Raw genomic sequence first — 18,948 nt, forward strand, 5'->3', positions numbered from 1 at the left:
ATATTGCAGGGCGTGCTCCTCCACACTTATTGTATTTTTGGGGCCCGCACGAACAAAGGGGTTCTGTCACCTGTGGCAACACGAAACAAAAGAGGCGCTAAATAAAATCACTTTAGTATAGCCGCCATTTAAGATTTAACCGGTTTGTTGGCGGCAACTTAAGGAAGTTGTCACCCGGATGACTCGGACCACCCCCACTAGCCCACATTTCGGCTGTGTGTCTACATTGCGTCACTACCTCACCTCCATTCATGATCGAAGTCAGTGGTAGCAGCAGTAAATTAAAAATGCGTGGCGGGTGTTTGACATCGGGCAAGGTCAGTGTCGTTGGCAGAAGCTGTAGGTATATATCCGAAATATCGGAATCTAAAACGGCAATCTTAGCCGACAAGCTGCGCAGTGTGCATATTAATTAATCAATTAATTAATTACTCAGTGCTCAATGCGTCCAAGTTCTCGAACCGAGTTGACCCCAAAACATGGCGAGAAGGCAGATCCGGAAGCGAATTGCGGAAGCAAATCAATTATTTATTGTTTTGACTCGTTATTATGAACGATAATACACACTTTGCGATTTGACGCGAATCGCTCGCCGAGCATTTAAAATTTCCATTTGCTAAAGCTTGATCAGTTGGTCAGAAACACGAATGCGAACGCGTTGAGCATTGTAATGAGGCAGGGAAGTGGAAGACGGTGACAAGAGGTTTTAAAAATCTTTTTAAGGGCGGGGATTTTTTGAATTAACTTTTTCCAGGTATTTGTATTTGAACAGCCGCTTGAACATCAATTAGATTGATGAGAGGTATTCTGAAGGCTGCAGAATATATATCAGATGAGTGGGAAATCCCCCCGAGCCGATAATATCTTAGGCACTTAAGAGCACCCATCCAGGAGGCTTTTGCAATCGATAATTCTCTATTAAGGCGGAACAACTTTATCAGGCTCAACGCAGCAGTAGTATATGTATTTTAAAGTCTACGACGATAAGAAATCGAAGTGTCAACATTGCTGCGTCTAAAACCTAAGTACTTGACCCGCTTGAAAAGGGTTTGTGGTCTTGTTCATCGCAGAACTTTGTAGCTTATCAGTCTATCGGCCTACCAAGGCTTCCACATGTCGTATACGCAACGTGCTCTTGTCTTGCGTCAATAAAAAACCTTGTTAAACAATCCAACACAACTCGTACATCATATTTTATCAGTATTAACTCTGCAATTAAAGATACACTGTTTACTAACCATAGCTCTGGCGAACTCAATCCAATCAACTCCTGAGATATTGTGGCAGAACCCCGTTGTCTATCCGATACTAATTACGCCATTGGCCCTTAAATTGCGAACACACTTAATGACCCCATAAATCAATGACAATTCACAATCCATTTGGAGCAGCTCAGTTTGAACTCGACAAATTCGAAATGCGCATCACGTGAAAAATGCATTTCGTATACAGCATTTGCCATGCCACTAAAAATTTTCCACTGTCCCACTGACGCCGCAAACTAACTAACCACACGGGCTAAGGCAAACAAAACCGATCGTTTTTTCATATTTTATGGTTAGACAACAAAACCAGCTAACAAGGGGAGCTGGCTACTTGAAACAAGTCAATCACTAAACTCCACATGGTCTGTCTAAAAGAGAAGCGCCCAAGGCAATACTAAGTAATTGTTAGGGGGCTATGTAGCAAATGGGGGAACGGTTAAGAGGTCCAAAGAGCTCCGAAGTGTCGTACAAATTCTCGAGTGTTGCATTCACTCTTGTCACCAGACTATATACACTATAAGAAATATATGAGGATCAGTTTTTCATATTTTAATTACATTTCTAAGATCTTTCCCTATTTTTTGTTTTTATCAACCATTTCTTTATTCAGTCATACCAAAGAATTTAATTATTCCAAAACAGTAATACATCTTTCTAATAAGTGTTAATATCTTACAACATTTTTATTTCACAGACAATTAATTTGGAATGTTTCAAATTGCTTGAGGAAGTCGTAGGCTAACACAATCTTTCAAGAATCCCCAAAAATTTCTTCTGCCTATCAAATGCAAAATCCTTTCCTCTGTAAAAGACTTTTAAAAATGTTTTCTGTGCAGTTACAACGTCTTTTGACTTTAATATATGATTGATAGTTGGTTGATACTGTAGTTAGCAAGGTGGTTTGCAATGGCAGACAGAGTGTCTGTGAAGGATACAGGGTGATTTAAATATTATTTCGAAATATACATAAGTCATATCAAAGAACTCCCAGATGACTGCCCCTAAAAGTATGCACGATCTCTGTTCCTGGGAATTTTCTTGAGAGAAATGCAATCAGATAAGCAAATGTATTCTTAAGCCCACTAATTTAATTCGGCAAAGTACCGTCCCCGTTCCCCAGATAAGAGTCTTCCCTGACAACACTATTGGGCTAAAACTGTGGACACCCGGTTATCCTCATACTCCTCCGGTTCCTCCGTACCTCCTCCCCGAACACACGGCGTATGAGTAATGGGATGAAGGCAGACTTGTCTGGCCGCCGAATGCCCAAAGCTGAGTGATCTGTAGAAAGCACCCATACGCACAATGGGTATACATGGTGTATATGCTCACCTGGTCGAGAGAGAGGCCGACTTCGCCCCACCTGCGTCACGGTAACGTTTATTGTCCACTGCGCTAATTGCCCGAACCGAACCGACTTCGTCTCCGAGTTTCAGTGGGGAGTGGGAATACATATATCTGTGTGTCTGGCCGGGTTTATAGCCGCTCTGGCGACGCCGTCGCAGCGACAAATTAAAGCACAAACATTGGCTTAATATCAGTCACTAAGCGATCGTCCGACAGTTAACAACAAATCGCCAGCGGGGGCCAAAAAAATAAATCATAAACCCTTCAAACAAAGCGCGCGCGAATTTCGTAAATCCTTGCAACACCGCAAGTGTGAAAATTAAATAATTAAACAAGCAAATGGTCACAAAAGCTAAACAGCGTTGATAGCTTCTGCTAATTCTGGCCTTATAATCGCACCATCGAGCATATCTGTAATTAACGCGGCTGTGTGAAAACTCACTTTTTGGCGTCAATGTCGAGGACAAGCGATTGGATCAAGCGATTAATATAATTTCTTTATAATTTCCACTAAAGTTCACACCAAAGCAAATCGGGCCAAAGGTAATTATTCTGTTTGGGCAATTATTTGTTTGTTTACATTGTGCTTTTCGTGTTTAACATCGCCTATTTTTTAAGTGCCCTAATTATTTATAATTAATTCCCGCACATCAAATGAGTTATCAGGCATATTTATCAGATGCATGTGACACAAAAAACGCCCTAAACTTGGAAATCTTCGATCCCAGCCCCTTTTTGCTTTCAATTAGCCAGTCATGAGCGATATAAGAAGTGGGAAAAATCATTGCTCCCCTTTTTTTGTTGCGGTGATAAGCGCCGAATTGGATGCCATAAAAGATTATTGGCTCAGTTTTATCTTGACAGCTACCTTACGGTTCCACTACACACGGGGCAATAAACCTGACGTTTAGTTCAGATTCTCAAAATAAAAAATATCCCCCCATCACCCACACACAGCTGTCACTCAAAGTTGGCAAGGTAGGGCATTATCACATCATCGTTAATATTGTTATAGCCCAAAAATGAATGGGCTGAACAATGAGATAACTGCAAGTTCAATACTGCAAAGCTGTCAAAGTGTCCGATCAATTATGCCGCTCAGGCTCATCAGTTTTGCATAACGAAAGTGTGTGCGATAAGGTCGCGAAAAAGCTACAGCTATACTTAACCGATTCGATCCACCTTCCCGAGAGATCGGCTGACACTGAGTTCCTTTTCCAGCCCGCTATTCCCCTTGCACGGTGGATAAAAAATTATCACGTAATATAATACCGAAACTTTTGGGTTCATAATATAAAGTCTATTAAGATCATTTACTTTTCAAAATGGATATGCTCTCTACAAAGTAATATAAGGATGCAAATTTTATATCAAAAGATCCAGAAATCCAGAAATTATTCTTGTAGACTAACTAAAATTAATCTTAAAAAAAGAAATTTAAACACATAGGTACACCATTTGGTTATGAGTTTTTATTAAGTTAGGATTTTTATTGAGGAACTACGGATATTTTTCTCTGTAATGGGGTTTAATGAATGGTATTGACAGTCTGTCAGGACGGTCAACGGGTTTTCTTTTCGCCTCTTCTTGCCGCACGTGAAGCGAACACAGAAGCAAAACAAAAGCTGCAAAAAATTAAACAAAGCTGAAGCAAAACAAAACCAAAAACTGGTAAATGAAAAGGTGTTTTTGGCTTTAACGGAATGCATTGACCCAAAACAGATCCTACTCGAAATTCCATTCAAAAAATCAGCAAACCAATTGAAGGTACTTAAGGCAGTGCTTGAAAATTGGCAGGGTGAAATTCCTGAAGTTAAAAAATACCTATACCTACATATGTATGTATAAGTCTTGGAAGACAGCTTATGCAACAGCTGGGAAGGCCGTTCGTTGGGATCGGGGACTTATGGAAGCAGGTCAGGGTATAACACAGTTTATACTGGAGTATACTATTTCGATAAGACAAAATCGGAGATAAAGGTCGTGTATTGCAAGCCATATAATTTTATGAGGAAAGAACAAACAAGGTAACTTCTTCAGTCAAAACAATATCACTCAATAATCCTCCCGTGAATTGAGGTCAACACCCGAAAAGCCACATTCCCATCACTTTTCTCATTTGACGTAGCCTTTTATTGGCTTGCCTCACAATTAAGATTTTATAAATCAGTATATAATTGGTTTAGTAAACATTTGAGTCGAAATCATTTGCGTTCCGACTCGCTCATTAAGAGAAAACGCCAAAAGTTAAGAAGTCAGTTGCTGTGCCAGGGCACGAAGGCTTCGAAGCCAATTAGCACGATCATAGAGACCAAATCGACGACTATATCTTTCGATGACGCACCTACCTCGATCTTTAATTAAAATATAAATGAAATGGCGGAACTAATTAATGTAGTTGACCATAAAACGAATATGACCCAAGTTTCGGTCAATCAAATGTAATATGCTGGAAAAGCTAATCAATGTCCAAATGTCCCGATATGATATTATAGCGAAGGGGTAGTGTGTGCGCGTGATGTCGTATAAAGCCTGGGACCCCCAGGTACTGGAACCCAATTAGAAGTAGATCATAAAGATTTACCGATTCGATTTATCGTTCGGTTCGCTCCAAATAAAAGGCAATCGCTTTGGGTAAACAACAAGTAATGTCCGATCATAAGATATATAGGGACTTCAATGTCACGATTTACTTTTCTTATATAGTGCAGTGAGTATTGCTGACCACTAATCTTATCGGGCCACCATATAAAATTGATAATAATAACACGCTCCGCCACGATTAACGGTCATCAAACGTAATTATTTAACTCCCAAGATTGTAATTTCTCATAGGAAGTCTAACGTTCTTAATGAAATTTATAACGAACTCGAAATTTATTGAATTGATACATATAATGATGAGTACTCTTGGTTTCAGTTTTCCCTGGTTAGTAAATCAGTTAAGTGGATTGTGGTCTAGTCTTCGGCTCGATTCTACTCGGTTCTGTTTGGCGCGATATGGTTATCAGTTTATAATTGATTTTAAAGGTAGCTTTGAGTATTTTATTTTTATTAGCTATGAATGTGGCATGCTGCGTGTATTTGTTGTTTATTGATTATTGTAGCCTGTCTTGCTTTAAGTCGTTATCACTTCTGGACATTAGTATTTCGACGTTTTCCGACACTTTTTGGTTTCGTAGCCAAAGAACTAAAGCCAATTTCGTTTGCCAACCGATCGTTCAGTTGCTTTTGGCCAGAGGACGCGTTCGGTCCTCCCTTCCTCGAGAACTTTTACGATAGTAACATCCTAGTTGAAGAGTAAGTTACCGGAAACGTGATGTTACGTATATTTATCGCGCCTCCGAAATAAATCAAAGGATTACAAGTTTTTTGAGCGAACAAAAAAACCTGTTGTTCAATAATATTTATTGCACACTTTTCGTCAAAACTGCATGACTAAGTGCCAATTTAATTGCCCTCAAATGAATTATTTTTGACAATTTTAAGTTAAGTTACGTATTTACTCCGGAGAAAACGAACGCAATGGTGATGAAAACTGTTGGGTAAACACTAGCACAATTTCAAAAAGTTTCCATGATTCTAAGACCCTATGATCGATCGATTTTATGTATGGCATGGAAATGAAGATACACATCACTGTAAAACCCTATTTGACTTCGCTTAGGTCAAGCCATATAAATTTATTCGCGTTAAACAGATGGAATTTATCCGTGTTATTTAAAATTACACTTATAAAGACTTATCAATTAAACGAATACAATTTCTTTCCATAAGCTTACTCAACCAATTTGATCTTTTCCCTAATTGAATAAGGCAGTGTTTTATTTGCTTCTTTATAAGAAACTTTGATCAGCTAAGAAATTCAACATGTGATTAATATGGTTGCTATAAAGCCAGTCAACAAATTTTCCGGCTTTCAATAACACCACATATTATTTAACAGTACCATAATAGATTCATAAATTTTAATAGATGAGGGTGCGGCTCATAAATATACTTTTTATGAAGAATGCGCTAATCTGAGTTCAAAGAACACGTTGAATTGCAGGGATAAGTGGATCGGCTGCCGCAAAAAAACCCGTCAGCTATAACCCACAAAAATGAATCAACTTAGTAGGAAAAATAAGTGGTGACTACTATATGGACGCTGATTTAGGGTCCCCTTTAACTGCCGCAGTTAAAGGAACTATAAGCGTTTTTAGGGCACCATAAAGCTGAATTTTATGAACGAAGTGCGATTGTTGTTTACTTGCTCGACCCCACCCCCAGCTCCGTTCTTAGCCATTTCCGATAACGATCGGCCAGTATGAGAAATCTCTTTGCCTAGGCCATTTTAATACTTGAATGTTCGCAAAAGTCGATAAGATATACACGGCTTGTGCCTAGCAACCCTCGATCGGATTAACACAAGCCTTAAATGGCCAACGAAAGCGAATCTCGTGCTTCCTCTCTGCGATAAAAGCCGTTCGTGTGCGGCCGATCGATCAAATGTGGTAAATTCATTTAATAACAATCAATCCCGGTTTTTTGTGATTTCAGATGGCAGATAATAAAGGATTTACCCCAGATGGGCAGACAAACCTGCCATCGGCGCCACCAGCAGCCGAGAACCCGCCCTCGTACACCAACGCCACGCTGAGCGACTTCAACTCGAAGTAAGTTTCCTCTATAGATTATAGATTATAGTTAACTCCATAGATTCCTAAGGAAATTAAATTCATTCGCTCAATAGGTTCTTATCCATGAATCCTTTTTCCGAAAAATTCTTAATTTTCTATTTTTCACATCGACCATATAAAGATCAATCAAATATATTTTGTATTACAAATTAGGAAAATGTTGCAACAGGATTACAAAGACATTATCGTATAGGCGAAAAAAATAAAATTAATCTTTGTTAATGAAAAACTGAAATCAAAGTGCTTTATGGTCGAAGTAGTTAACTTACGAAGGATAATATTTGACAAATTTTCTCGTCTTACAACTTGGATATAAAGTAACTCACGAGGTAAAATGTTCTATCCCTTCTCCACAGATCCAACTTGACAGACAAGAACCAGCTGTCGCTGTCGGAGGATCCTTACCATCCCTTCGAGAACCGCGATCCCAATGGAGCCAGTGCCGGAGGCGCCTTGGCGCACTTACTTAAGAGTTCCCTGGGAACGGGAATTTTGGCTATGCCCATGGCGTTTCACAATGCCGGGTTGGCTTTTGGAATGGCCATGACGCTGATCGTCGGATTCCTCTGCACCCACTGCGTACATATTTTGGTAAGCGAAATGGTTAAGATTTTAGCACCTGATACTGGCTGTTGGTTCAAGCAATTACGACCACAGACAGCAGTCAGAGCAGGTGAGCCGCATAAGCCGTGCCTGACGTAGTTCCCCGGAGTGTTAAGTAGTTCAAGGTGCCGAATCGATGGCCAATAGAAGACCTAGGGCACAGATAAGCACTGCAACGGACAGTCCAATCGTTGCACGCGTCTGGAAACGCAGACTAGTCGCCACTAGTCCTTATCGGGGGAGATACAATGTGCGATTGCTGTAGTTTTATGACTTCCTTTTATGACCAAGTGTTTCCGATCCTCGAAAATCCACCAAGACGTAATTTCCCAGAATTAGCAGCACTCCAAAATCCAGACATCTTAGGAATCGCGTGCCCAAATATTGCATAAATATAAATCATCCAAACGTTTCTTAGAATGGCCGAGTCACCGATCATCTATCGGACATACATAATAAACCACTCGAGTCAGCAGATTTATAACGTTTAGATTTGGACAGTCATTTTGGACTTTTTCCGAGTGCCGTTTCAAGTGATTGGCACTACGATTAATTAGATTTACTATTTGTGGTTACATTTTTAGATCGAATACATTTTCGATTCCTAGTTAAGCAGTTACTCAACATTTACTAAAGCTTCAAGTGTTTAGCACTCGCGTACACTTAAATGTTCTATTTAAAAGCAGCTCTTTCTGGTTTAAATTAAATTTAGCTTGATTTGCTATCAAATTTATGACGACCTATGCACGTTCAAAGGAGTATATGTACAAATGTACGTATTTGACAAGAATCTTAGGCTCCCAATAAATCTAATTTAATATATTTTGTGAACATGATTAGAAACACTTCTTAGGAACATTAAAAATGTTATGGATATTATAATACAGATTTTAAAAAAACGTGTAATTCTTTGCTGCCTATAGTCACATGACCATTGAATTTAGTTATTACCATCTAGATTAATCTTATAATGGGTATGTTTACCTTGTTTTACAGGTTAAAACTTCGCATAACATTTGCCGGGATGCCAAAGTTTCAGCTCTGGGATTTGCTGAAACGGCAGAGAAGGTCTTTGAGTACGGGCCAAAGGGGATGCGTCCCTACTCCAATGTTGCCAAGTGAGTTGAGCGAAGGGATAACCCAGATGATGATCCTTAATGATAACCCTCCTCATTTTCCAGACAATTCGTGGATATCGGTCTGATGGCCACGTACTATGCGGCGGCATGTGTGTATATCGTATTTATTGCAACATCTTTCCACGATGTTATTAACTACGACTGCGGCATCAACTGGGATGTGCGCATTTACATAGCCCTAACCGTGATTCCCTGCCTGTTCATCGGTCAGCTCAGGGAACTCAAATGGCTGGTGCCGTTCTCGATGATGGCAAACATCTTTATTGTTGTGACATTCGCGATCACGCTGTACTACATGTTCGATGAGCCGCTGGTCTACTCCGACAAGCCCCTGATCGCCAAGGCTGCCAACATTCCGCTCTTCTTTGCCACCGTGATATTCGCCATGGAGGGAATAGGTGTTGTGATGCCCGTGGAGAACTCGATGAAGAAGCCTCAGCACTTCCTGGGATGTCCTGGTGTTCTTAACACGGCTATGATCACTGTCGTCTCACTCTATGCCATCATCGGATTCTTCGGATACGTGAGATTCGGCGATCAGGTGCGAGGCAGCATCACGCTTAATCTGCCGGAAGGAGCCTGGTTGGGAGATACAGCGAAGCTCCTGATGGCCGTGGCCATCCTCTTCACCTTTGGCCTGCAGTTCTATGTACCCAATGAGATCCTCTGGCGTAAGATCGGTCACAAGTTCAGTCCCGAAAAGCACAACATTACGCAGATCCTGCTGCGCAGTGGCATTATCCTGCTGAGCGGTGGTGTGGCTGCTGCTATCCCCAATCTGGAACCCTTCATCAGTCTGGTCGGTGCAGTGTTCTTCTCTCTGCTGGGCATCTTCGTGCCCAGTTTCGTGGAGACCGTTTACCTGTGGCCAGATCGTCTAGGTGTTTGCAAGTGGAAGCTGGTCAAGAACATCTTCCTGGGGGTGTTCTCCATCCTTGCTCTGGTTGCCGGTGCCGTCGCCAGTATCAACGAGATCATCGAAATGTACAGCGGCGACGATTAAGGTTTCCAAAGGTTCACTTCACGTAGTATTATACTAGATGCAGGTAGCTCCCAGTAATGGAAGCGAGATAAATGATGAGTATGAGTTCAAAAAGCAGGCAAAGCCCACATCCACATCAGACCCAACTTACGGCCATGTTGAACATGGTAAGGCGGCTCGGATGCCAAATTGCCGATGCCGTTGACTGCATGAACAAGATGATATTAAGTTTAAGTGCTCTGTTACACAAACTAAGCTGCAATTCATAGAATTTATAAATGTTATTATGTTAAGTTGCCCAGCATTCCAAACCATAAAGAGAACAGTTCGAAAAATACAACTTGCCGGTGTTTTCTTTCCGGGATCCCCCTTCAATAAAGAACATTAAATCATCATAGCAGAGTTGCAATATATAAATATAATGGTTATGGTCTTAACACAAAATACAATTACTTGGAATAGAATACAGCGGCGCGCAATAGTAAAATAATTGGATGTGTGGCGGGTGTGTTTTGAAGATATTCGGGGCTGAGGGACAATTGCTTCCGGTGTGAATTATAAACTAAGTATCTATGTCGAGTGAAATATGTTTAAGTAATCGCTTGTCTTAACTATATTTGTAACTGCCTAATGCTGAGTGTGGATCCGAATCTCATGTGAATATCCCTGCCCATTGTCCTTCTACTTCTTCTTCTTTTTCGAGTTGGAACTGGTAGCCACCACCTCACTCTTACGCTTCTGATTAGCCTTCGGTTGCGGCGCCGGGGCTGGAGTGTTGGAGCTGGCACTACCACTTCCAGCGGACACGCTGCCCTTGGGAGCCTTTTTCTTCTTCTCGGCGCGTTCCTTCTCCTCTAGCTCGATGTTCTCGCGTTCGATGAGGGTAATAAGTGTGTTGCAACGACGCTGCAGCTCTAGAGCTGTGCGAGACTTAATAAACCAGTCGAAACGGAACTGAGGGGAAGCTCTGTGGCAGAATTCGGGAATTACAGGGGTTCACATCTCTTATAAATAAAGGATTAATCTTACCTTATGGCCGCTCGCAGCTCCTCGTACACGTTCTCCTTGTCGAAGCCCAACTTATGCAACATGCAAACCAGAAAACGATCCTCTATTTCAGTGTAATTCTTGCCCTTATTATTGCCATATTGAAGACGCAACTGATGGAAGGGAGCACGATAGCGGGACATCTGTAAAGCAAGAAAGGAGCAATAAATATAGGAAAAAATATGCAAACCGAATAAAAAACAAACCTTTTGATCCAGCGCCTTCTTAATAGACAAACGTCGCTGTATCTTTCCCTCTCCACGCTCAATTTGTCCCATAATTCGCTCAATATCCTGCAACTCAGTGCAACGCTCCCAGAACACCGCATTATATTCGATAACCTCCTCCGGCGTCTTGCCTTCCACGTCCTTTGCAATGTTGTCGATGTCATCCCGACCATACTTCTCGTTGGCCTTAATGAACTGATTAAAGTCGCGCTTGGTCCAGGCAGTAAAGCCATGTGAGAGCAGGTTCTCCTTCTCCTGGATCTCTTCATCAGTTAGCGGCTCAGCCTCGTCGATCTTGCGCTGCTCCTCTCGCTGAACCTTCGTGGCCTCCGATCCCAACTCAGTGTTTTTGGGCACCTTGTAACCCACGGTCTTACGGAAGTAGTAGATCTCCTGGTCAAGGAGCTCGAAAAGACGAGGTGGGAAAAATTGAAAGTCCTGCACGATGGGCTGCTTGGGTGGGCGTGGTGCCTTCGGCGCCTTGGGTTCAGAAACGCGGAGAGCCTCCCGAAAATAGGCATCCACGGCATAGTTCGCCTTGCGCTCTCGCTTCGGCGGTTCAATCCAGTTGCCTAAGGCATTGAGCTTTTGCTTCTCACGCCAATCCTCGCCCTCAAATTGGTAGACTGATGATGTGCCTGCCTCGCCATTTGTGTCCATGGTGAAGGTGCGCAGAGAACTCTCACCCAGACTGTCCAATGCTGCCTTTTGTTCGGCTGTCTTGGCCTCGCCGCGCTCCAAAATAACGTCAATGTCTTCGTCTGTAATGTCAGTCTCCTTTGAGCTGAACACTTGATTGGCTCCGAAACGGATAATGTTAAGCATTTCATCCTTGTTCAGTTGATTAGAACGGTTGTCAACCAATCTACCACCCTGGATGACCATCTTGTCAAGGCGCAACTTTACTTCGGCCCTCTCCACGATCTTCTCCTCTACTGTGCTTTCGGTAATCAGGCGGAATACTCGCACTTGCTTCTTTTGACCAATACGATGAGCACGATCCATAGCCTGCAAATCCATCTGAGGATTCCAGTCAGAGTCATAGATGATGACCACATCAGCCGTTGCCAAATTAATACCCAAGCCACCGGCTCGAGTCGACAACATGAAGAGGAACTTTGGGCTGTTGTCCATGTTAAACTCCTGGATCTGCCGGTTACGATCTTCGTGCGGTGTCTGACCATCCAAGCGACAGTAGTTGTAGTTGCGCCAATGGCAGTAGTCCTCCAGTATATCCAACATTCTCGTCATTTGAGAGAAAATCAGCACTCGCGATCCCTGCTCCTGCAGTTTTGGCAGTAGCTTGTCGAGAATGGCCATCTTACCGGAATTGTACACCAAATGGGTGTCAGTGGTGTACGGTGGACCAGGCTCGGCGCCATCAAACAGATATGGGTGATTGGTGCACTTGCGCAACTGCATAAGGATGTTCTGCAGTCGCATCTTTTCCAACTTGCCGGCGCCGTTTACCACGTCGATGTCTTTGAGTAGTACCTTGGTGTACCAGTCGCGTTGCATCTTGGACAGACCGACAAATATTTTCATCTCCTTTTTAGGCTTCAGGCGTTTCTCCACTTCGGCCTTAAGACGACGAAGCAGGAAAGGCTTTAGAACGGCGTGCAAACGCGTAATCAACGCATCGTCACCCAGACAAGTGTTTGTGTTGAACCACTCGTCGAAGTCCTCCGACGAGTTGAAAACATCGGGCAGCAGGAAATTAAGCAGGGCCCACAGCTCGTGAAGATTGTTCTGCAGCGGAGTACCCGTGATGAGGAGGCGATTTGCGGTCTTAAACTCTCTCAAGATTTCCGAAAGCTTGGATTTTTCGTTTTTAATACGATGTGCTTCGTCAATGACCAAATAGCGCCAGTTAAACTTCTTAAAAACGGACTTCTCGCGGATACACATCTCGTAGGAGGTCACGCAAACATCCCACTCGCCCGGCATGAGCACATCCCGAATAAAGGTGTTTCTCGTGTCCTGGTCTCCAATCAGGCAGACAGCCCTGAGGGAAGGACACCACTTCTTGAACTCATTTACCCAATTCTGCAACGTGGACTTTGGCACAATTACGATGTGGGGTCCAGCTTGGTTTCTGAAGGAAGAGTTCTCAATTTGTATTGTTTCTTGAGGGGTTTGGTGTATGTTGAAGCTTACTTGAAATGCTTGAGATAACCCAGCAGGGATATGGTTTGGAGAGTTTTTCCGAGACCCATTTCATCGGCCAATATTCCGTTGATACCATTCTCGTACAGAGAAATCATCCAGTTGAGTCCGCGGATCTGATAGTCACGCATTTCCCCGCCTTTGATGTAGTTGGGTGAGGTATCGAAGCGGAAAATCTCCTTGGTGGCTGAGTCCTCCGCCAGCAGCTCCTCATCCTCTTCCTGCTCCGTTTTTCGATGGCGATGGCTGTTAAAAAAAAACGAATAATAAGAATGTCGAATGGGTTTCCTTAAGTAGCAAAACTCACTCGGCCGTGTCCTTCTCTTTTTCCTTATCCTTGATCTTCTTAGGCCTGCCCTTGGGCTTTGTGGGACTCTTGGCACTGTTGGTCATGAAGTGGGTGAAGATCTCCGTCTGCTTCAGCAGGAAATCAAAGCGCCTACTGCGATCCGCCTCGATTTTGTTGTCGAACTCGGCCTCCTTTTCGCCGGATGAGCTGGTGGCCGCATCCGAGGTTGTCTCGTTCTGCAAGAGATCGGCCTGTATATATAACCCTCTGTTTAAAAATGCCGAATGCTTTAACTTACCGAGTTGTCCTCGGTTGCCTCCACGGCGGCTGTTTCTGCTTTAGACATATTTGCAATGCCGGCGTCTGTCGCTAAAATGGAATTCTGTTTTTTCACAATCTAACCCTCGGCGATGCAGCGTGTTTCACTTGTGCCTCCTTCAATGCGTACTGAAAATCGTATTTCCAAATGATTAGTTACGCTTTCAGCACAAGAACATGTGACAATTTACACAAAACCAAGTAAGTTTTGCTTAAACAAATGGTAAATAATTACATGCGATTTTTTTTTAATGAATGGTGGGAAAACTGCGCGTGCTATCGCAAGAATGACGATGAATGCGCGAAGCAGTGTGACCGCGTACTTTGAGGTGGAGAATGATCGATATCATCGATGTTCCTAATAAATCGATACTAGGCAGAACCTTATCGATGTTTTTGTAAATTTTAATTAAGGCCCCTGCACACCGCCATGTAAATTGAGGTCCTGATTATTAGACTACTTTTTTTTGTTAAAAAAAATCCAAACCCGTTATTTTTGGAACGTGCCAGTATATTTTAAACAAAAGTTTTAGGTTTATTTAAAATAAACAGTATTTTTTTTAGTAAACTCATTGACATATTTACTGCTTACAACAGTTTTATCTAAATTCTTCCACTGTCTCGATCTTTGAGGTACAGTTTGCTTACCTTACATGGATCATGTTTTTATTATAAGACAACGCATAAATAACCTAACAACCTCAAATAAGTTTTTAAATGTTCGAAAGAGTAACCAAATGCCAGAATCGGAAAATAACTCCCTACCGGCAAACGGAAAACCTGAATTCACCCGAAATCCAATACGGTCACACACCTGCCTCAGCACCTGGTTTCGTTTGAAAAAATCCATCCAAAATGAGTAAATACAACTCAAAGTACCTCGAGGAGAAGCTCAAGAGGGAACTGCAGGCGGAGTACGTGAGTGTAACGGACGAATCGGACGGCTGTGGCGGCAAATTCAGCGCCGTAATCGTGACTCCAGCCTTCAACGGCAAGACCCTGCTGCAAAAACATAGATTAGTGAACTCGACGCTGGCCGAAGAACTGAAAGAAATCCATGCATTCTCCCAAAAATCGTACACGCCCGAAGAGTGGGAGAAAGTGAAAGCCCAATAGTAGTACCAAAACACCAAAAACAACATCATACACATACATACAACAACAAACACAAGCCCCAATAACCTGTTGTTCGTTTGTTGGTAGTTGCGCTTTTGCGTGTGACGAGATCCGATCGAAGAAACGAAACCCGAAAAAACGCCAGTCGAACAAAGAAAGTGAAAGGGAAAGCACAGGAATCGCACTCAGCTTCAGGAGTTACCAAATAAACAACGCAAACGATCCGCTAAATGCATACGTTACATAAAAAACACCAATAAAAGTTTAAGTGCTCTCGAGAGGTTGTCTGCTCCAAAGGCATTAGCTTTACAATTTCAAAAAGCTGATACCCCGATAAAGCTGTAGTCGAACGGAAAACAGAACAATACACTGAGTTCATCTCGAATAATGCTTAAGTTCCAGGTCCATTCTCCGGGCAAGGTCATCCTCCATGGCGAACACGCAGTTGTCTATCATCGTCCCGCCCTCGCCGCCGTAGTGGGTTTGGGCACTACCCTGAGATTCCGCCAGTTGGAGGCTAGCCATGTGGCAAGTTTCCAGCTGGAGGCACTCAATTGCACCTTGGAGATTCAGTTGACCGAGTTTAACACCTTCCTGTCTGAATTTAGGAGTAAATACCCCTCAGACAGCACAGCCAAACTTCTGGAGGCCGTCCGTGCAGAGGTTTCCAAACAGCTGGAGCGATCCGGAGGCAGTACGACCAAGCAGCACACCCAGAGGGCCTTTGTCTCCATCTACTATTTGCTGGCCGGCGCTGTACTCTCCGCACCCGGCGATCCAAATCTGACACTGCAAACCGGTTTCCAGGTGCAGGTAGACAGCCAGTTGAACGTGGGCGCGGGTTTGGGCAGTTCCGCCTCTTTTGGCGCCGCTTTGGCCACGACTTTTCTCATTTTGGCCGGGCACTTCGACAGAGACAGCTACTTGACAGAGGAAAACCAGGCTTTGATCTCCAGCTGGGCCTTTGAATCGGAGCGAGTTAACCATGGGACACCTTCGGGTCTGGACAACACAGTGTGCACGTATGGTGGAATGTTGCGGTATGTCAAGGGCCAGGGCTTTCAGTCGCTGAAGATCCAGAAACCTCTAAACATCCTGCTGGTGGACAGTCGAGTGAGTCGCAGTACCGCGGATATAGTGGCCAAGGTCCGTCACTTGGGCGAGGCCTTCCCACAGCTCATCGAGGCCATTTGGCAGGCCTGCGAGGAGTTGGTCACTACCGCCGTTCCGCTCTACGAGAGCTTTGGCAACGCACAGGATGACAGCGCCAAGTTCGAGCAATTGGAGCGCCTATTCCAGATTAACAATGATCTGCTAAAGGCCATTGGAGTATCGCACCCGAAGTTGGAGCAGATCTTTACCATCGCCTTTAAGCGGGGTTTCTTCTCAAAGCTGACGGGCGCCGGTGCTGGTGGCTATGTGATAGTCCTGCTGCCTGAAAACTACGAGTGCAATGAGGTCTATTGGAAGCTCAAGGAGGAACTTGAATCGGCGGGCTTTGGGGTCCATGTGACGACTGCCGGAGGCGAGGGACTGCGCGTTTCCCCACTGGATGACTGATGCGGTGTGGTTTTGTATTGCTATTGTATGTATTCGTGGTTCTGTTATAACTTAAAAATAAAGATTTATACATGTATTTTGTACGTCAATCGGGTTTGTTAGCGCTGGCTTCTATCTCTGGTTTTGTAGACGATTCCACGGTTCTTCATGTCTCGCAATGTGGACTGGGGCAGAGTTCCGGAAACAGAAATGGCGTAGATGCCACGGGTGAACCGAGCTGAGGGAGGGGTAAATAAAGCATGATACTTGTACTCCAAGGAGCCGAAAATATAAAGACTTTACCCAGTCGCTGCCACTTGGCCACCCAGGAGTCGGTGGGCGTGGTCAGGGCAATAATTCCGTCAAAGTTGTTGCTCGTATGATCGTACACATTATCCTTGTTGTTCTTCATGCGCAGGAACTCCTCGCAGTTTTCGCAGCCATCAGTCTCAAATTGATCAAAACTCTGAAAACAGGGTCTTTTAAAAGAGCCGGATCAGATGAAAACAAGTACCCACTTTCACCAGCGAGCAAACGAGGCAGGCGCGCAGTCCTCTCAGATCCTTGGGAATTGCATCAAAGGCCATGGTTTGTTAAATAATTGCTTTAAAGATAAAATATACAAACACCGTGCAAATCCAATCCAAGCCACGACACTGTCAGAGTGACCGTTCGCCAACATCAACTACTGCCGGTCACAGCCGACAAAGACTGTCCGAAACGTTTTCACGACTTGCATTTCTCTCAGACGATGATTTTAAAATGTAAACAAACGGCTTGAGTGCTGTAAAAAGGACTTTCCAAGAAAATATACACTACATTTTAAGACTTCCAACCTATTTTATTTCGGTGACTCCGATTATTTGTATCATAATTCAATAACAAGATATTATGAAAGTAAAAAGGAGGTTGAAAGTTATACAACAAATTTTCAACAATATCAGTTTACTTTGGACGTGGTCTGTTCTTGTAATAATCCTCCAGCACTTCGAAGTAAATAAAAACCAATCCCAAGTGTTTCGATGGCTTGTCACCTGAAAAATTAAAAACAATTTTGTAATTCTGGAAAGGAAGAGTCGGCAAAGACACCTCATCCAAATGGAAATCGCGTGCAAACAAATGGCCCTGTAAAATAAGAAGTTGTATGATTTAAGTAGTAAGTTGTTAAAACTTACCGTGAAGGGGCAACTGTGATTCACATTAGTCCATTTCTCTAAATGATTCATAGCGTATTTTTCCAGCAAAAATCGTTTTGTTTTATTTTTTAAAAGTTGGCAAACATCAAAGCTAAATTTGACGGCAAAGGGTTTATAAAGATTTGAAGAATCTTTATAGAAGACTTCTACTGTCATCTAGAAATCTCCAAAATTATAAAAATTTTAAAATGGATGCACCTACTCACTTTGATATCAGTTAAGATGTCTTTAATGTCACAATCCATGTTCATTACCGATCGAGTCCAGCTTATTGGCTTTAAAACACAAGAAACATTGCTGAAATAGGCCTCATTAGCTATGCACTCACTCTTCCTTATTTTGTAAGAGTATCCAATGGAAAAGGACTGAAAAGTATCGTTAAAAAAGGAATTTATACCCCGTCCATGTTAAATTAAAATTGGTTTTTAACCTAGAAAACGTATGATAATTTAGATTTCCCAACCGACTTTTAGTTTAAGATGTTTGAATATGTTTTTTTTCGATTGAATAACGTACAAATGTGTTTGCCAGAAATAATAAAATTAGCAAATATTTCTGCGTCACATCAATACACCTTGCCATCTTCGGCGTAAATAAAAGTAACTTCACCGTTCCACCAAAACGACCCAAAATAAACACTAACTACATTTTAATAACTTCATTTGATTAAATGTCGTATTTTCACGCGTGACCAAGTTTGAAAACGATAAAAGATAACCGAAAATCCGATAAGCCACGATATGCGGATATCGAAGGTACACATGGGTGATGTGTACCCCTTTCTAGGGACAACAATTATGTACATTCCATTATTTATTTGAGACATGATAATTACAAAATCCTTGTTTAAAGATGATACATTATAAATAATTTTTTAACGCACTTCAGCAATTCTTAAATAAATTTAAAAACTAATATGAATTCCAAAATGTGCAATTTTCAAAATGTCTGCATCCTTATTTACAAAAGTAACACATATCTTAAGTACAACCCCACGATGAACTCACGCGTACACCCATGGCAATCAGCTGT

General features: G+C 42.6%; 6 protein-coding genes across 8 annotated transcripts; 3 read left to right on the plus strand and 3 right to left on the minus strand.

The window, feature by feature from the left end:
• The first annotated feature begins 2,803 nt into the window (after positions 1-2,803).
• Positions 2,804-10,358, plus strand: LOC119550216 (proton-coupled amino acid transporter-like protein pathetic). 2 transcript variants are annotated; one of them, XM_037858777.1, is made up of 5 exons: positions 2,804-3,155; positions 7,155-7,270; positions 7,651-7,885; positions 8,894-9,015; positions 9,079-10,358. In XM_037858777.1, exons 2-5 carry the CDS (start codon positions 7,155-7,157, stop codon positions 10,037-10,039), a joined length of 1,434 nt encoding a protein of 477 aa, XP_037714705.1. In that variant the 5' UTR covers positions 2,804-3,155; the 3' UTR covers positions 10,040-10,358. The 2 variants fall into 2 exon arrangements, with proteins under 2 accessions (XP_037714705.1, XP_037714706.1); XM_037858778.1 differs by lacking the exon at positions 2,804-3,155 and adding an exon at positions 5,848-5,912.
• A 49-nt stretch (positions 10,359-10,407) lies between these two features.
• On the minus strand, positions 10,408-14,407 carry LOC119550212 (chromatin-remodeling complex ATPase chain Iswi). 2 transcript variants are annotated; one of them, XM_037858767.1, is made up of 7 exons: positions 14,301-14,407; positions 14,046-14,194; positions 13,766-13,983; positions 13,450-13,704; positions 11,272-13,387; positions 11,048-11,208; positions 10,408-10,985 (listed from the first exon to the last, which is right to left on the minus strand). In XM_037858767.1, the coding sequence occupies exons 2-7, from the start codon at positions 14,091-14,093 to the stop codon at positions 10,700-10,702; spliced, it is 3,084 nt and encodes a 1,027-aa protein (XP_037714695.1). In that variant the 5' UTR covers positions 14,094-14,194; positions 14,301-14,407; the 3' UTR covers positions 10,408-10,699. The 2 variants fall into 2 exon arrangements, with proteins under 2 accessions (XP_037714695.1, XP_037714696.1); XM_037858768.1 differs by lacking the exon at positions 14,301-14,407 and having other exon boundaries at positions 14,046-14,262.
• Positions 14,408-14,839: 432 nt separating this feature from the next.
• On the plus strand, positions 14,840-15,459 carry LOC119550223 (bolA-like protein 2). The gene has a single exon (XM_037858787.1). It carries the CDS (start codon positions 14,921-14,923, stop codon positions 15,179-15,181), a length of 261 nt encoding a protein of 86 aa, XP_037714715.1. The 5' UTR covers positions 14,840-14,920; the 3' UTR covers positions 15,182-15,459.
• Positions 15,460-15,531: 72 nt separating this feature from the next.
• LOC119550217 (mevalonate kinase) lies at positions 15,532-16,824 on the plus strand. The gene has a single exon (XM_037858779.1). It carries the CDS (start codon positions 15,569-15,571, stop codon positions 16,739-16,741), a length of 1,173 nt encoding a protein of 390 aa, XP_037714707.1. The 5' UTR covers positions 15,532-15,568; the 3' UTR covers positions 16,742-16,824.
• LOC119550222 (transcription elongation factor SPT4) lies at positions 16,752-17,396 on the minus strand. The gene is made up of 3 exons (XM_037858786.1): positions 17,239-17,396; positions 17,024-17,186; positions 16,752-16,958 (listed from the first exon to the last, which is right to left on the minus strand). Exons 1-3 carry the CDS (start codon positions 17,305-17,307, stop codon positions 16,840-16,842), a joined length of 351 nt encoding a protein of 116 aa, XP_037714714.1. The 5' UTR covers positions 17,308-17,396; the 3' UTR covers positions 16,752-16,839.
• A 269-nt stretch (positions 17,397-17,665) lies between these two features.
• On the minus strand, positions 17,666-18,935 carry LOC119549483. Its single transcript, XM_037857585.1, is given in 4 exon segments — positions 17,666-17,862; positions 17,865-18,072; positions 18,123-18,281; positions 18,924-18,935. Coding segments are annotated over 4 exon segments (576 nt in total).
• Between the last annotated feature and the right edge of the window lie 13 nt (positions 18,936-18,948).

Source organism: Drosophila subpulchrella, chromosome 2R (assembly GCF_014743375.2).
Source record: "Drosophila subpulchrella strain 33 F10 #4 breed RU33 chromosome 2R, RU_Dsub_v1.1 Primary Assembly, whole genome shotgun sequence".
Taxonomy (NCBI): Eukaryota; Metazoa; Arthropoda; class Insecta; order Diptera; family Drosophilidae; genus Drosophila; species Drosophila subpulchrella.

Coding starts and splice junctions, on each gene's coding strand:
- LOC119550217 (XM_037858779.1), top strand. CDS start 15,569: ATGCTTAAGTTCCAGGTCCATTCTCCGGGCAAGGTCATCCTCCATGGC.
- LOC119550223 (XM_037858787.1), top strand. CDS start 14,921: ATGAGTAAATACAACTCAAAGTACCTCGAGGAGAAGCTCAAGAGGGAA.
- LOC119550216 (XM_037858777.1), top strand. CDS start 7,155: ATGGCAGATAATAAAGGATTTACCCCAGATGGGCAGACAAACCTGCCA. Junction 7,271..7,650: donor CTGAGCGACTTCAACTCGAA/GTAAGTTTCCTC, acceptor CCTTCTCCACAG/ATCCAACTTGACAGACAAGA. Junction 9,016..9,078: donor CCCTACTCCAATGTTGCCAA/GTGAGTTGAGCG, acceptor CTCATTTTCCAG/ACAATTCGTGGATATCGGTC.
- LOC119550212 (XM_037858767.1), bottom strand. CDS start 14,093: ATGTCTAAAGCAGAAACAGCCGCCGTGGAGGCAACCGAGGACAACTCG. Junction 11,209..11,271: donor AGAAGGCGCTGGATCAAAAG/GTTTGTTTTTTA, acceptor CTTGCTTTACAG/ATGTCCCGCTATCGTGCTCC. Junction 10,986..11,047: donor GAGCTGCGAGCGGCCATAAG/GTAAGATTAATC, acceptor ATTCTGCCACAG/AGCTTCCCCTCAGTTCCGTT.
- LOC119550222 (XM_037858786.1), bottom strand. CDS start 17,307: ATGGCCTTTGATGCAATTCCCAAGGATCTGAGAGGACTGCGCGCCTGC. Junction 17,187..17,238: donor TCGTTTGCTCGCTGGTGAAA/GTGGGTACTTGT, acceptor CCCTGTTTTCAG/AGTTTTGATCAATTTGAGAC. Junction 16,959..17,023: donor GGCCAAGTGGCAGCGACTGG/GTAAAGTCTTTA, acceptor CCCCTCCCTCAG/CTCGGTTCACCCGTGGCATC.